This window comes from Dama dama, chromosome X (genome assembly GCF_033118175.1).
Source record: "Dama dama isolate Ldn47 chromosome X, ASM3311817v1, whole genome shotgun sequence".
In the NCBI taxonomy this organism is placed as follows: domain Eukaryota; kingdom Metazoa; phylum Chordata; class Mammalia; order Artiodactyla; family Cervidae; genus Dama; species Dama dama.
The window spans coordinates 41089189-41104215 of NC_083714.1; the positions used below are offsets into that span (position 1 = coordinate 41089189).

A 15027-nucleotide genomic window follows, 5' to 3' on the forward strand; every position below is an offset into this window, starting at 1 on the left:
ACCTCCACCCACACCAACCGAAACAGAATTCGAAATGGCCTGCCTCTGCCCTGCAGCTCACAAAGTCCCCAGTCTCGTCCTCTTGGGGATATCTGGGGTCCCTGCGCCCCGCCAAGCAACGACACCCCCTCAAGAGTCGCACACTCGGGCTGGGCCGGGCTGCCCCAGGAAGGGCTCCACCGCCCGGGGTTCTGGCCTGGCTGAACCGCCTCAGGTCGGCCCCTTAACAAGCATCCCCCCTCCCCACTTCTCGGTTGATGATCTAATTGAATTATGCCTTTTTGTTCCAGGGACTACAGAGCACGTGCTGGAGGCAATTAATTATCGGAATGTGGTCAGATGAAGACGGACAGTGGGCCCTGGGTAGGTCAGCGGCGGCAACATCCCCCGCCCTGCGCTCGGGACCCCTCCCCCCAAAGGGGCAGGCGAGGGGCGCTCGGCCGCCCTCCTTCCTCGGCTCCTCCTTGCCCCCGCAGCCCCGACCCGGACTCCCAAACGCGCGTAGGCCCCTGGTTCTCGGGGTACCTGGCGGGGCTCCCCGGGAACCCTCTCATCAGCGCTGGCCGGGCTAGGGCTCGAGAGCCACCTCTCCGCCGCCCCCGAGCCCCGCTCTCCTCCGGGCTGGCGCCGGAGGAGATCCAAACTTTTTCTGACCAGCTGCGCGCCCAGGGTCCGTGGGGGCTGGTGGGAAGTGAAGAGAGATAGAAAGAAGGAAGGATATAAAGGGGGAAGGGAGAAGAAACGCGGAAGAGAAAGAAAAGCTATCCTCCCTTTTTGTAAAGCTGACTCCAGGGAATTCATTTGCATAATTTAGGCTTATTTGTTCTTCTCTGAACCTTCCCCTCCACCCCACCCCACCCCACCCTTCCCGCAAAGAAACCCGCTGCTGAGCGACTCTGCAACCAGTCTTGGCGAGCCTATTTTCAGTAGCTGTAATCATTTAAGTCAGCAGTGAACTCACCTTCCAACCTGGGGAGAGAGCTCTGATGTAGAGAGAGAATTGGGGCGAGTTTGAAGGGGAGGGGGTGACTACGGCAAGTGCGCTAGCGGCAGGGTTTCCCCCCAGCAAACTGGCAAAGAAAGAAGGTGAAGTCTTGACCAGGCCAGGAGGAATGGGGGGCAGGAAGTGAAAGGCTGCAGTTTATAAAGCGCTGCTTGAGGCGGTCTCTCCAAGCGTCTCTGAACTTGATCAGATGTTCTGTTTCCTACGGAGAGATGGCGGCCAGGCTGTGAGGCTGCCTCAAGGCGCAGACTTTGGGGCTCGGCTCCTCGGGGTGTGACAAACACAGCCACCTCTCTCTCTCTCTCTTTTTTTTTTTTTTTTTGCCATTCTCCCTCTCTTACATTCTTTGCAAATGCCCTGCCGAACAACAACAAAAAAATGAGTGGATTTATAGCCCTGTCTGATCCTGGTCATTATGTCCAGAAAGACCTTGCACCCGACAGGAGAGGGGGCCCTGATCCCACACACAACCCTAGGAAGACAATCTTTAAGGGTAAGAAGTTCCCGAGGTGACTGGATGCCTCCGCGGGTAGGAGGAGAAGAGGGCAAAGCCCTGGCAGTTCAGAGGGAAGAAAATTCCACCTCAACAAGCCCCATTCCCGCCCCCACTTTTGCATTTGAAAATGTTGAGAGTTCGAAGCTGATTAGCCCAGTGGTTTGAAAACAGGCACTGATCCGGGTGTGTGTGTGTGTGTGTGTGTGTGTGTGTCTGAATGTGTGTGTAGTGAGTTTGCTGTGTAGTTCATGCTGTGTGCGTGTTCGGCGTGCCAGGCTAACTGTCCGTTGTGCATGTTTAGTATTTGTGCTTCGGTGTGTTTGCAGTTATACGTGCGTGTGTGTATACTGTTGTGTGTTTAATTTGCTGTGTGTCTGTTTCCCTTTTTGCGTGTAGTTTGTTGTGCGTGCTTACTGCTGTGTTTGAGAGCGTGTTCAGCGTGGTGTGTGCGAGTTTACTGTGTCACATATGTTTGCTGTGTTGTGTCTGGTGTGTTATGTGGGAGGGCGGTGGGGACAGTGGCGAGGACAGTATCCTGTAGCCACCACTCACACACTGAAGAGCCAATGGTTGGCTCAGACGGAAATAACGGAGATGGCTCTAATTCTAACCATTGCTCCTCGTTTGGGCCTCGGCCGGCCGGCAGCGCTCGGTTCACAGACGGCGAGCCGGCCGGCCTGGGTCCGGCCTCTTGGGTCAACAGGACCCACAGCGGCGCGTGGGGAGGACGCGGCTAATGAGCCGCCAGAGTGGAACGGCTGTTCTCGTCCCGGGATCCGCGCCCGGGGGCACGTTCTTGGGGTGGTGAGGCGGCGGGTGGGGGCGCCCAGGCAGGACTGGACGTCCAGCGGCCAGCCGACGGTGGGAACGATCCAGGCGAGGCAAGGATCATTCATTTGGTCAAAGCGGGTAAAGCGGGCGCGAGGGGTGCTAGCCCGCTTCGGGCGAGGGGGCAGCCGGGGAGAGGCCCTGGCTCCGCCCCGCCGCTCCCCGGCTCGAGCCTGGCTCCAGTTCCCCCACGGCAGCGCCAGCCTCGCGGAGCCCACTCGCGGGTTCCCGGCCGCCACCGCCGCCTCACCTGCCAGGCGCCCGGCCACGGCCCAATCAGCGGCGGCCGCTCGGCCGCGGCTGCCATGTTCCCCGCTCCGCGCTGCCAATCAGCGTGGCGACAGCCAATGGGCTGCGGGGCCGGGGGTCAGGTGACCGCGGGCCAGCTGGCTCCCCATTGGCGCGCGCCGCGCGGCCTCCCGCTCGGTTTATGTGAGAGGAGTGAGTGATTGACTTTATCAGTCCAAGGACACTACTCTGAAGGCGAAGGGACTGGCGCGGCGAGCGGCGAGCACCGAGCCTGCCTCCTGCCTCCTGCCTGCCGGCCGCGAGCCGGCTCTGCTTCTAAGCGCACCCTAGCCGGGAGGCACGAGCCTCCTGGTCCCGCGGCTCTGCGCTCTCGGGGAGAGGTGGGGTGCCCGGGACAGGATTGGCAAACTCCGCCCTCCACTTATTATTTTGCTTATTTTTCTTTGTGCGCGTCTGTTAGTTTGTTAAACCAGATCTAGTTCCAGAATCTTTTCTCCTCCCTTCTCCCCCCTCCTTCTCCCCCCTCCTCCCCCCTCCAGGTCCTTCTACTTCCCCTCCTCCCTCCTGTCCCTCTGCAGGAGACTCTCTCAGCGACAGAAAGTTGCAGTCCCTGCTTCAGCCTGAGGGATCTCCCGACCACCGTGTCCAACCGTCGCCACCCCTCTTCGACTTCGACTTTGTGGAGCTCTCCTTCTTAAGCACCCTCGATCACATCTGCGAGATCGCTGGTGTCGAAAAAGAATCACCCATGACGATGCTCCTGGACGGAGGCCCGCAGTTCCCGGGGCTGGGAGTGGGCAGCTTCGGCGCGCCGCGCCACCACGAGATGCCCAACCGCGAGCCGGCGGGCATAGGGCTGACTCCCTTCGGGGACTCGCCCCACGCCGCCGCCGCCGCCGCCGCCGCCTTCAAGCTGAGCCCCGCGGCGGCTCATGATCTGTCTTCTGGCCAGAGCTCGGCGTTCACGCCGCAGGGTTCGGGTTACGCCAACGCCCTGGGCCATCATCACCACCACCATCACCACCATCACCACGCCGGCCAGGTGCCCAGCTACGGCGGAGCCGCCTCCGCCGCCTTCAACTCCACGCGCGACTTTCTGTTCCGCCAGCGCGGCTCTGGGCTCGGCGAGGCGGCCTCGGGTGGCGGGCAACACGGGCTCTTCGCCGGCTCGGCGAGTAGCCTGCACGCTCCGGCTGGCATCTCGGAGCCCCCCGGCTACCTGCTCTTCCCCGGGCTGCACGACCAGGGCGCTGGGCACCCGTCGCCCACCGGGCACGTGGACAACAACCAGGTCCATCTGGGGCTGCGCGGAGAGCTGTTCGGCCGCGCTGACCCGTACCGCCCGGTGGCCAGCCCGCGCACGGACCCCTACACGGCCGGCGCGCAGTTCCCAAACTACAGCCCCATGAACATGAACATGGGCGTGAACGTGGCGGCCCACCACGGGCCCGGCGCCTTCTTCCGTTACATGCGACAGCCCATCAAGCAGGAGCTGTCGTGCAAGTGGATCGACGAGGCTCAGCTGAGCCGGCCCAAGAAGAGCTGCGACCGGACCTTCAGCACCATGCACGAGCTGGTGACACATGTCACCATGGAGCATGTGGGGGGCCCGGAGCAGAACAACCACGTCTGCTACTGGGAGGAGTGTCCCCGCGAGGGCAAGTCCTTCAAGGCCAAGTACAAACTGGTCAATCACATTCGGGTGCACACGGGCGAGAAGCCCTTCCCGTGCCCCTTCCCGGGCTGCGGGAAGATCTTCGCCCGCTCCGAGAACCTCAAGATCCACAAGAGGACCCACACAGGTAAGGAGGAGGGCGGGCGGGCGCTGGGTCCGCCGCGGCCGCGCGCCGCCGAGCCGACCTGTCCCGCGAGGGAGCGAGGGGTGGCGGCCGTAGAGAGAGGCGGCGCCCCGCCGGGGCGGTTGGAAGAAGTAGCGCTGTCACGGTCCCTCCACCTCTCGCCCTCCCCGCCCCGCGGCGCTTTTGCCCAGTTCTAACTTCCCGGGCAGACGGCTCTGCGGTCTCAGGAACTAATTGGAACCTTCTCGCGCCCAGGAACCCACTGGCGCCGCCTCTTTTTGTCTCTTTCTGGGTTACTCTGGAGGGACTCCGAACGTGTGCAGAGAAATTGCTCACCAGCGACTTAGCTCTCGGCACCCAGTCGGGGGAGGCAACCATAGAAATGCTAATGAAAACTAACTTTCGGTTACTTCCGCTCTTTTTTACCCTTGATTGGCACATCTCCTAATTAAATGACTGGTACTTTTGTCAAACTATTTTTATTTGGAGTTCCAGGTTCAATTCAGTCCTCCGGGAGGAACGCTAACGTAGAAAAGGCATCCCAGTTTCGTGGCTTGTTCAGAGCATCTTGTAAAACTGTCCGGAGCCCCCTGGATTTATATAGTTTTCTCTTTTCGAACGTTAAGTACAACGACCTCAGCTTTTTAATGCTGGGCTTAGCAAAACCGATGCATTTGAAAGAGGCAAATTAAAAGGTACAAAGAAGGAACTAAAAGGGATTGTCCCGTCCCCGGTCCATTGTCCCTCCCGGGCTTGGCTGCTACGCCGAGATACCGGCTGAACGAGGCAGCGCTCGGAGGCCCCGGGCCGGGTCGGGGCGGGGGGGTGGGGGTACCGCAACTCGAGGGAAACTTTGGAGGAGCCTGGGGCTTGCCCTCCGGCTGGAGAACAAAGGGACGGGCAGGTTCTGGGCCGGCCCTGCCCCACCCCCGCCCCCGACCACCGCTCCCCACCCTAGCAGGCTCAACCCGCGCTCTCCATTTTTCTCCAGGGAAAAGAGATGCCACGGCCGCCCCCAGTCGGCGCTCCCTCTCCGGGCAGACCGCCGGACGCTCTGTCTTCCGCTGCTCGGCCGGAGGATGCTCCTGGCCCTGACTCTATTTCCCCCCCACCCCCTTTGCATTTCTGCCTTTTGCAGGTGAGAAACCTTTTAAATGTGAATTTGAAGGCTGTGACAGACGCTTTGCCAACAGCAGCGACCGCAAGAAGCACATGCATGTGCACACCTCGGACAAGCCCTATATCTGCAAAGTGTGCGACAAGTCCTACACGCACCCGAGCTCCCTGCGCAAGCACATGAAGGTAATTACCTCTTTATTAGCGGTCGGCGGTTTATAAACACTCTGCCCGACATCGGGCCGCGGAACGGAAGCGCCCGCGCTGCCAACCCTGTATCTTCCACGTTAAATCCGATTTGCTCCAGCGTTGACACCTTGAACCCATTTGGGGGACCGGGATGGGGGACGGGGGTGGGGGGAGCGGGAGCACAGTGGGGAGGAGGAGGGAGCGGAGGGAAAGATCAGTTGTTTACTGGGAAGCTCTAACCGAGCTCGCCGGGACTGGAGGTCGCAGTGGCCGCCTCTCCCCGGCTCAACCCGCGTTGAGAACCGAGAGTGCCCGCGCCGAACCCGGGGGGCGGGGGGCTGGGGGCTCCGTTCTTCTTCGGCTTCCGGTAAAACAATAGGGCCGAGGAGCGAGGGGGGATTCCCACGCAATTGTCGGAGCCCTCGCAGCGCACAAGGCGCCCGTGCCACTTTTCTCTGTACCTGCTTTCCCAAGCCAGAGCGGTCTTGGCGAGACTTGGGCCCGGAGTATTTTATAGGGCCCCAAAGACTACGAGCTTACCCCGCTCCAGCCGCGGAGAAAGCATTTCTGAAGGGGCATGAATTAACTAGAGTACTTTATTCCTTTTCCACAATGCCAATCTTAGGACTCAAACTGGTTTTTTGACGAATGTCTTGGGGTTTTCTTACACATCGGTAATGTGGAAATTAAAAACAAAACCCCCAAATCAGCAGTATTTTAAGTGGGTCACTGGGCGGTCTTGCTCTTACAGTGCTCTTGTTTTTGCTTGCACAATGCCAGTTGGAATTATATTCATTATAATATATACATGTTAATTTTAGGTTCATGAATCTCAAGGGTCAGATTCCTCCCCTGCTGCCAGTTCAGGCTATGAATCTTCCACTCCACCCGCTATAGCTTCTGCAAACAGTAAAGATACCACTAAAACCCCTTCTGCAGTTCAAACTAGCACCAGCCACAACCCTGGACTTCCTCCCAATTTTAACGAATGGTACGTCTGAGGACAAACACAAACCCTGTTTAACCATAGAATGGACCAAATGCATTTTAAAAAGAAAACTGAGACCAATCAGATGGAAATGGAGTTTTAAGGCAAGAGGCCATATATAGGGCTACATCTGGTTAATTGCAATTGTCCAGGAAGGTTTTTGGGCAAGATCCAAAAGTAGCCATGCCCTTTTCTCAGGATTAGAAAATATGTTTTGGCATTTGAAGGATTAAAAAAAAAAACTCACTGCTTTTTCCTCCCCTTTCTCTTGCTCTCTGCTCACCCCATCCCTAAACGCCTTCAGTTCATTTTAACTCTTGTCCTGTTTCTTGAGAGGAAGTTATGGAAGGCTTATTGGTGGTGGTGATGCTAAAACTGATGGAAAAATCTTCGCCTTAGTGGTGATTGTTTAAACTCTCACAGTCTTAAACCGTGCCAAAGTCCTGTTATGTCTTGAACTTTTCCTCAAAGCATTACACTTGTGAATGTATTTTTGTCTAATGGGGTCGAAACTGTTGTTCAGTATTTTTTCAGGCTGAGGATGTGATGTTACTCTACACAAATTGTGACGTTTAGTATACAATTGCCTTTTGTAATAACTTTCTTTTTTGTAAATACATATCCATTGATGCCATATTTATCGTTTGTAATTTAATTATTGCTACAAATGCCGGGAACTGAACAATATTTATGGATAAATGTTTTCTAACAAATTCTGTACAGCTTTTGATTATAACCGCTTTAGCATTAAAATTTATTGTTTTGAAAGAAGAACACAATTTACAATTTTTGAACCACTGACTCCTTTCTCTTGTTTTGTAACAGCCTCCTTCTACAAAGAGGAGACGTGAACAAATGAAATCTTGTTTGTTGGTATTTATAACTCACTCAGATCCCTTTTTTAATTGTTAAATTATTTTTCTATTGCAGTATAGATTCTTTACAGTGTCAGTTTCCATCTGGGAAGACCCTCCTTTCTTTAGCTCAGATGGTTGTTTAACTGCGAGTTTAAATGTGTTTGTCCTGGATTTTCGGCATGCAAATCAAATATTACTGATCAATTCAGTTAGTGGCCATGACATCTCAATCTTGTACTTCAAAGACTGAGAAGCTGGATTTAATCATCCCTGCCCTACATATATAAACCTAAGGTAACCTAATGAGTTTTATGTCCCTTAGTTTTTTATTATCTTACATAAAAATGAACACTGTGGCAGGATGCATGTCTGTCTATTCTATCGAGAGATCACCCATATACCTATATATGTTTGTATCTATGACGTATCTAATCTGCCTATCAAATCTAGCTATCTATATATTTTCAAAAGTAAGCATATGTCTGAAACAGTGATGACGAGTAAGGCCAGTCGAGGCGTGCTTACTTATGATGAAAGTGCTTCTTAAAAGAACCATAGTCCATTTACAATTTTGGAAGGCACAGGTTGGTTTGTTTTGCTGTATATAGTTCAATTCGTAATTATCACAATTATTCATAACATTTTTATAGCGGTGTAATTGCAGCTGTTCTGAAATATTATGGAAAGAAAAAACATTTGCAAAATATGTATTTTTAAAAGTTCATGGTTTGTAGGCAAAGATGTTAAGAGCATTGTTTCCATTAAAATCAATAACAATGAAAAATGGTTGTTTGCTTTGTGATAAAATATTAACAATCTATTTAATCTTAAGTAAAGCAACTCATTTGGACAGACAGTTTTTTTACAGTTGTTATATGAAAAAGAAACATTACTATTTGGGGGGGTGGAGTGGGTAGAGTATTGAGGGCTTTTCTTTTTTACTAATTTAGGGTGCTGTTTAATATTAAGAGCCCAATCTCTGCATGAATAACCAACTTGCAAATCAGCAAATAGAATGGTGGAGATAAGGAATTGTAAAGAATTTAGAAATGTAATGAATAGGCTTAAGTATCTCCTTCTCTTGAAGGGGCAGTACTCTAGGATTTTTGGTGGCAGTCAGTTTGGTATTATACATAATCATTTTGAATTCTAGAATTTTGTTTATTGTTCTTTTTGAAGAAATAAAGTCTTGGCACATCTATTTATGTTATAACATTTTTGTATTTGGTGCCTGATTTTTTTTCCCATGTTCAAATAAATCAACCTTAAATTGAAAGAGAAGTTCTGATGATTAAAAGAAACTTTGATTCCTTGGATACAGTTGAAACAGTCTGTTTTAAGTTATCTACTGATCTTTGTCAACAGACAATTAGTTATTGACAGTTTCTAATTGCACATTGCTTTGGATGTGATTTCTTGTTTGTGGAGAATGGGTTTTTTTTTTTTTTCACTTTCCTCCACCAGTAGACAAGGCAAAGGCCTGAATGCCATGAACGGATTGGGATGCCTTCACAAGTGTGAGCAGGTAACCTGGTCAGTCTACTGCTCCTACCCCCAGACATTCTAGTCTTGACCTTGACATTGAGGGTGCTGGACCAAATTCCTATTTCAGGAGTTTTCCTTCACTTCAAACCAGAAAGCATTTTAAATGCTCAGCAAGTTTTCAGAAAGTGTGTACTCATAAAATTGGCTTTACATGTGTTCCAACTGAAGTCTAAATAATGTTTTTCTTCTGAAATGTGCATTTAACTTCCACAGTTTACTGTTTTCTCTATGATTTTTCTCTCCACCCCCAACTTAACCTAACCTTAAATGACAGTAAAGTGATGGGTTGGATGCAAGATTATTTCAAAATCTTGCTTCTCCCACCCCCCATTAAATACATTAAACAGACATCTCCTTAGGAGACATTAAGAGTTTGATCTTTCTTTACAAGGCTTGAAATTATTCTGCCATGAAAATTTACAGTAGAGCATTGTGTCCTAAGAGGGGAAGATGTGAATTAACAATGATGATAACCAATATTAAGATGTGAAAGTTTTGCCCCTCTACATGATATCCTTTAATATGGATGTAGCATTGTTATCTTGCAAATAGTCTATCCCTCTGCCCTTGTCATTTGTTGCAAAGAAAACTTAATTTTAGTAGAAAACTTTTGACAGATTTTCTTTCTATAATCTGACTCTGGGAGTACATATTCTTTAATTTTCAGTAAGTCTCTTAAAGAATACGCACACCCACACCCACCCCCCGCCCAAAAACAACAAAAACTTTTGCAACCCTAAAGATAGATAAGCTGGAAAACATGAATGTCAACTGGATTCTTAGTAAGAGAACGGTTATTTTACTTCTTGCACCTGGTAAGACCTTTGTTAAAAGTCCATTATCTTTTCCAAAATGGGTGGTTTAGTTTAAGATTTCCACGAAGGTGTCTATTTTCACGCAGACAGAAGCCTGGACTTCATCCAGTTTGGAAGGTTAAAGATCAGGGTCCAGGCTAAGCAGGGCTGTGGGTCCTAACTACCGCGGAGGTTGAAGAACTAACAGGGACCTCCTCTGCTCACAAAGCCTCCCAGGAAAGTTGTGTTCAGGACTTCCTCGCCCCTCCCACCCTGCTCGCCGCCCGCTGTCTCTTCGCCCCTGGCTCCTTCTCCCCTTATAAAGCCCCCAAAACAAACGAAAAATGCCTAAGGGCCTTGGCCCTTAAGTTTCTGAAAGTCGCCTCCGGTCTGCCCATCTCCTGAAGCGCGGGATCTCAGCCCCGCAGCCGGGCTGGTTTTCTTTCGGGCGGTCTTCCCCCTCGAGACCCAAGTCTAGTCGGACTCGGCCCCGGGACGAGACGTCGCGGAAGTCAGGGCTCCCGCTCGGGGTCCTCAGGCCCCTCGTGGGGGCGCCCGGGGTCCCTATGCACACAGCAAGTTCTTGCCAGGCCCGGTCGAAGCTGGGGCCGGCGGGGGGGGAGGGGACCTCATTTCCTAGGGTCAATTCTCTTGCGGTCTCGGCCCGCTGACCCTTTGACCTCCACCTACAGGGCCCTTGGCGGCCGTAAGCCGGCGGTCGCCCGGGCTCCGAGGACGCTTCGCGCCCCATCGCCTCCCGGCCTCATTAGGCCGGCGGGGCTGTAAAGCAGGAATCAGCCGCTGCCTAATCCGGACCTGGGGTCAATACGAGCCCAAACAATGGTGAGCTCCGAAGGCCACAGCGCAGCGCTGGCCGCAAACTTTGTGTTCCATTCATTTTCTGAAGGCGGTGGCGGTGGGGTGGGGGAGGGAGGGGAGGTACTCGCACGCCCGAAGGCCGATCCCGGCGCCCGGGGCTCTTCAGCGAGCGTCCCCACTCTCCGGCCCTCCCGGTTTCATCTCCGCGCCAGGGTTTGGGAAGGGCCGGCAGGGCTCGGGGTCCGGTTCGCGGCCCGCGCGAGGGCCCAAGGGCTGGCCTAGAGGGGGCCGCCCCCGCGCCCAAAACAAGACTTTGAAGTGGGTTTTTAGCGTGCACGTGTGAGAGCCGCGCCGGGGCCGGAGCGGGGGCCAGCTGGGAGGAAAGCGGAGGCTCCGGCCCGGACCGCCCCCCTCCTCCCCCGCGCCCCGTCGCTCCGGCCTTTTCAAGCCGCGGCCGGGAGCCCGCCGGCCGCCCGCGCCCCGAGCCCGCGCTGCGCGCAGGCGCACAACCCGCAGCCGTCGAGTCAGATTTCGCTGCGAGGGGGCGGCGGGGTAGAGTTGAAAGCGGCTCGGCGGCGCCGCGGCCTCGACCGGGCCGGGAAGGGGGGCGGAGGGCCGGACGGAGGGGGGAGGGGGGCTGGTTTTGGGGCGGCTCTCGGGTCGGAAACATGGCGGCCGGATGCGAACCCCCGCGGAGCGCAGCAAAGCGCTGACGGCGGGCTGCCGAACTGTTGTGTGGTTTCAACTCCCTTTTATTCCTCGGCTCGGAGCGCCTCGCGGGAGAATGTAGGTCGTGGCGGCCGAGCGCAAAATTGTTAAAAAAAAAAAAAAAAAAACGGAAGCAGAGAAGTTCTTCCAGGGCATCCTGGGCGTGGGAAGTTGGCGAGCCTTCTGGGGGCTGGGGTTCCCGGAGGGGGGTGCTTGGATCTGAAATCTACCCGAGGCCTCCCCACCCTCCGGGCCCGACCGAAAGCGTTTCTCCCCCGGCGCCTCGGGGGTGGGGGATGCCGTTTTGAGCTTCGTGCCCGAGTCGGGATCCTCCAGCACCTTCGAGTCGCGAAAAATGCCAAGGAGTGGACACTGTTCTCTTCCAGGACAATGGCGGGGCGCGTGAGCGGAGCACGGAGGCACCGTTTCCAAACCAGGTGCCCTGGATTAGCCGCACGGATAAGCCATTGCGAGTTCGAACCCTCCATGTTGCTCAGGCCCGGTTTTCTGCATATCTCATTTAAACGCGGGCCTATGAAAAATAGCACTGTGTGAGCTTTTGTGTGTGCTGTTAACAGCTGGTGGTCTTACGAAAAAAGGGGCGGGAGGGAAGGCCATGATTGCGAAAACTTTCATTCAGCTTTTGCTTAAACCGCCTTAATGCTGGCGTGTGAAAGAACCCCTGGTAGCTCTGGGATCTCGAGTCCGTGTTTTCTCTGCAGGGAAAATGCAGCAGATGTCTTGCGTGAGGGGAAAAAAATGTGGGTTTTTAAAAATGTAGTTATTGACCCCCGTCTCCTCTAGGAAAATAAGCGGCACGCATTCTTTCAGGTTGCGTCTTCGTGGAGGCCAACAGCTAAACGAAAAGATAGCCTTCTGGGCTGCCCACTGGCGAGGATTTGGGCTCCTGAAGGTGTGGGCCAGCTCCCGAGGGCCACCTTGAGAAGGGCCCCAGGTGGGTGGGCAGGTCATTAGCAAAGCTGGCCCAGATCTGGGGGGAAATCTGCAAAACAGTGCCTTTATCTGCAGAGAACAATTGATGGGGTTGTCTTTCCTCCTTTTCAGTGCACAAAGAAGACGGCTTTGGAGCAAGAATTTGGAATATGCATTTAAGTTGTCGTGCTTTGCATTGGAAACCCCTGGGCAATTAAAATAAGCCTGCCTTGTAGTATTTTCTGTCCTTTTCTTATGTGTGGTTCCTGCAAGTCAAAGGGGCTGGAGTCCCTTCTGCAGTTTGGAAACTTGTTTTGAAATAGCCACCAAACAAATTTTTACCCCTTTGGGTGAAGTTTGCTTCCAGGGTTCAGCCTCTTCACCCCACCCCCTGACTGGAATAGAGTATTGACATCTTTGAGAGAGCAAAGGAGGTAGATGGTGCTTGCTGTATATTTTTCCATGCTGTAGTTTGAACCCTGAGATTTGAGCTTTTTCCTCGCCTCTTGGTACCAAAAGTGTGGAAAATGAAAAGTTCATTAACTTGAAAAATCTTTAGCCAATGGGTAGGCAGTTTGTCTCTCTGAGAACCGCAGTGCCCAGAACGTCTCTAAGATTGACTTTGGAATCAAGCTAAAGATGCACTGGTGAACTATCTCCCCTGGATACCTGCGGTGTTCTTTGGGTCATTTGATATGGTAAAACTGTGGTTGATTTTCATAAGAGTTACATGAATGGAATTTCTTCTAAACTGGACGAATGACAAATTGGTAGAACTCTTATATTTGTTTGAATGATATCTCCAAAGGGCACTGCTTTTCCCTCTGAGGTTTGGTTTCTACCATCACTATTGAAATTTACAGCTTGAAAAACACTAAGTTCGCAGGAAGCCTTTAAAGGGGGGAATGTTCAGAGGACCTGGACTAATAATAACACAGGAGCAAAACTTCTTTGAATAAGATTCTTATTGCCAAAAATCTGTTGAAACTAAAGAAAACATTTCTTTTAAAAATCATCTAATAGAGCAAACAATTTTGTATATTTTACTGTGATGACAGTCCAACCTGTTTACTGATCTGATGAATAGAGAAATGTGAGCCCTATAGTAACTGGAAGAATAGCCTTCACCAGTTTCTATGGCAAGTTTCTATGTTTGTTCTCTGATAGAATGTGTATGTTGTCTAATGTGTTTATTAAAACACAACCTATGTAAAGACCATTTGAGCATAAGGTGTTAAAAATAGAAGATTCCATTGTGTTTTATTATATGCTAGCATTTAAAACAACATATCCAGTAATGTTTTATGTTTTTCTAAGAGTAAATGTAGCTTGTTTTGACCTATCTGCAGTTCACTTTTTGTTTTTTTGCCAGTGTTGTCCTGCTTGGTATCCGGGACAGTCTCTAATTCCTGACGAAGAACTTGATACTGACGTTGGTATGCAGCAGCCAGCCCTCCATAACACTACCTATCCTAAATGCAGGGTTAATGCCGAACCTACTGTGCAAGAAATGATTTACTGATGAGGTTTCAAAGAAAACCACATCAATTTGGATGTCTGTTACCTTGAAGTGATCATTTTAAGAGTAGTAGCTTCTTCCCTAGGTATAAAAAGACTATTTTCTTCTTTGGTGTATTTCATTCTGTGTTGAGCAATCATTTATGAAATGAAAAAGCAAAAAAGCACCCCCCCACACACACCTCCAACCAATTTAGGATCATAAACTAGAAGATGGAGGTGAAGACTAGCCTAATTCAGTGTGTATTATCTCATGCATTGTGTTGACCTTGTTGAAAATCTCTTTCAAATATCTGCATTCCACATGTGTAACTAAAGTGTTTAAAACTAGAAATATGAATGCTTGTTTTGTTATTTCTTGTTTGTGTTCTAAAAGCAACATCCAGAATCTCTACAATTGACTTAAATAAAACCATTTAAATTATTTTTTGTGATTATTGTTTTATTGCAGTGACAACCATAGCCCCTAACTAAATCCTCAGTGATCAAATAACCTTGATTAACCTGTTGAATTGGGACAATTTATATTCTATTCACATCTTTCATGATATAGCTTGGCTTTCACTGAGCAATAAACTTGGGGAAAAAACCCAACCTGCTGAACAAACCCCAACCGTTTTGAGCTCACAGTGTTTTTCCGGAGGAACTCAGGGCCAGGTGCTGGGGAGATCCTGGGGACCTCCAGGGGAGGGGAGAAATTCAGAGTCAAGGATTGATTGGGATGATTAGAAGGAAGGACTGGAGATAGGAGTTTGGAGGAAAAAAAAGAGCATTTGAACACCACTATCTGGATGAGAGAGGAAAAGACAAAGCTGAAAATAACCTTAAAAGAGAAAGGAGGGCCTCTGGAAAGGGGACGTTGCAGCATAGCACATTATATGGATATAATTCAGAAGCTCCAAAGTGGTTCTTGGGGCGGACAACTTGGCAACCATTGATTAGAACACTTACAGAATCATGGAATATAGGTGTTATTAAAACACAAGTTGTTGTTAATTAACTGTAGTGTTAGAGAAGATGAAGACACTTCAGAGAAATTCTTCAAACTCCAGATACTTGATTTCTCATTTTAAATTTAACATCTGTAATCTAATGTGATCTCTGAGTGGCCATCATTCTATTTATTTGACGTGATTATGCCATGATGAGGTATTGTAAAATTGCAGCCTGATAGAGTATATTGCT

At 51.0% G+C, this 15027-nt stretch overlaps 1 protein-coding gene across 2 annotated transcripts; it reads left to right on the forward strand.

The window, feature by feature from the left end:
• Positions 1-3324: 3324 nt before the first annotated feature.
• On the forward strand, positions 3325-13846 carry ZIC3 (Zic family member 3). 2 transcript variants are annotated; one of them, XM_061137362.1, is made up of 3 exons: positions 3325-4378; positions 5514-5677; positions 13697-13846. In XM_061137362.1, exons 1-3 carry the CDS (start codon positions 3325-3327, stop codon positions 13844-13846), a joined length of 1368 nt encoding a protein of 455 aa, XP_060993345.1. The 2 variants fall into 2 exon arrangements, with proteins under 2 accessions (XP_060993345.1, XP_060993344.1); XM_061137361.1 differs by lacking the exon at positions 13697-13846 and adding an exon at positions 6502-6681.
• The last annotated feature ends 1181 nt before the right edge of the window (positions 13847-15027 follow it).

What these genes read in the sequence shown, in the direction of transcription:
- ZIC3 (XM_061137361.1), top strand. Translation starts at nt 3,325, where the DNA reads ATGACGATGCTCCTGGACGGAGGCCCGCAGTTCCCGGGGCTGGGAGTG. An exon ending in CCACAAGAGGACCCACACAG is followed by an intron (nt 4,379 to 5,513) that starts GTAAGGAGGAGG and finishes TGCCTTTTGCAG; the next exon opens with GTGAGAAACCTTTTAAATGT. An exon ending in CCCTGCGCAAGCACATGAAG is followed by an intron (nt 5,678 to 6,501) that starts GTAATTACCTCT and finishes TGTTAATTTTAG; the next exon opens with GTTCATGAATCTCAAGGGTC.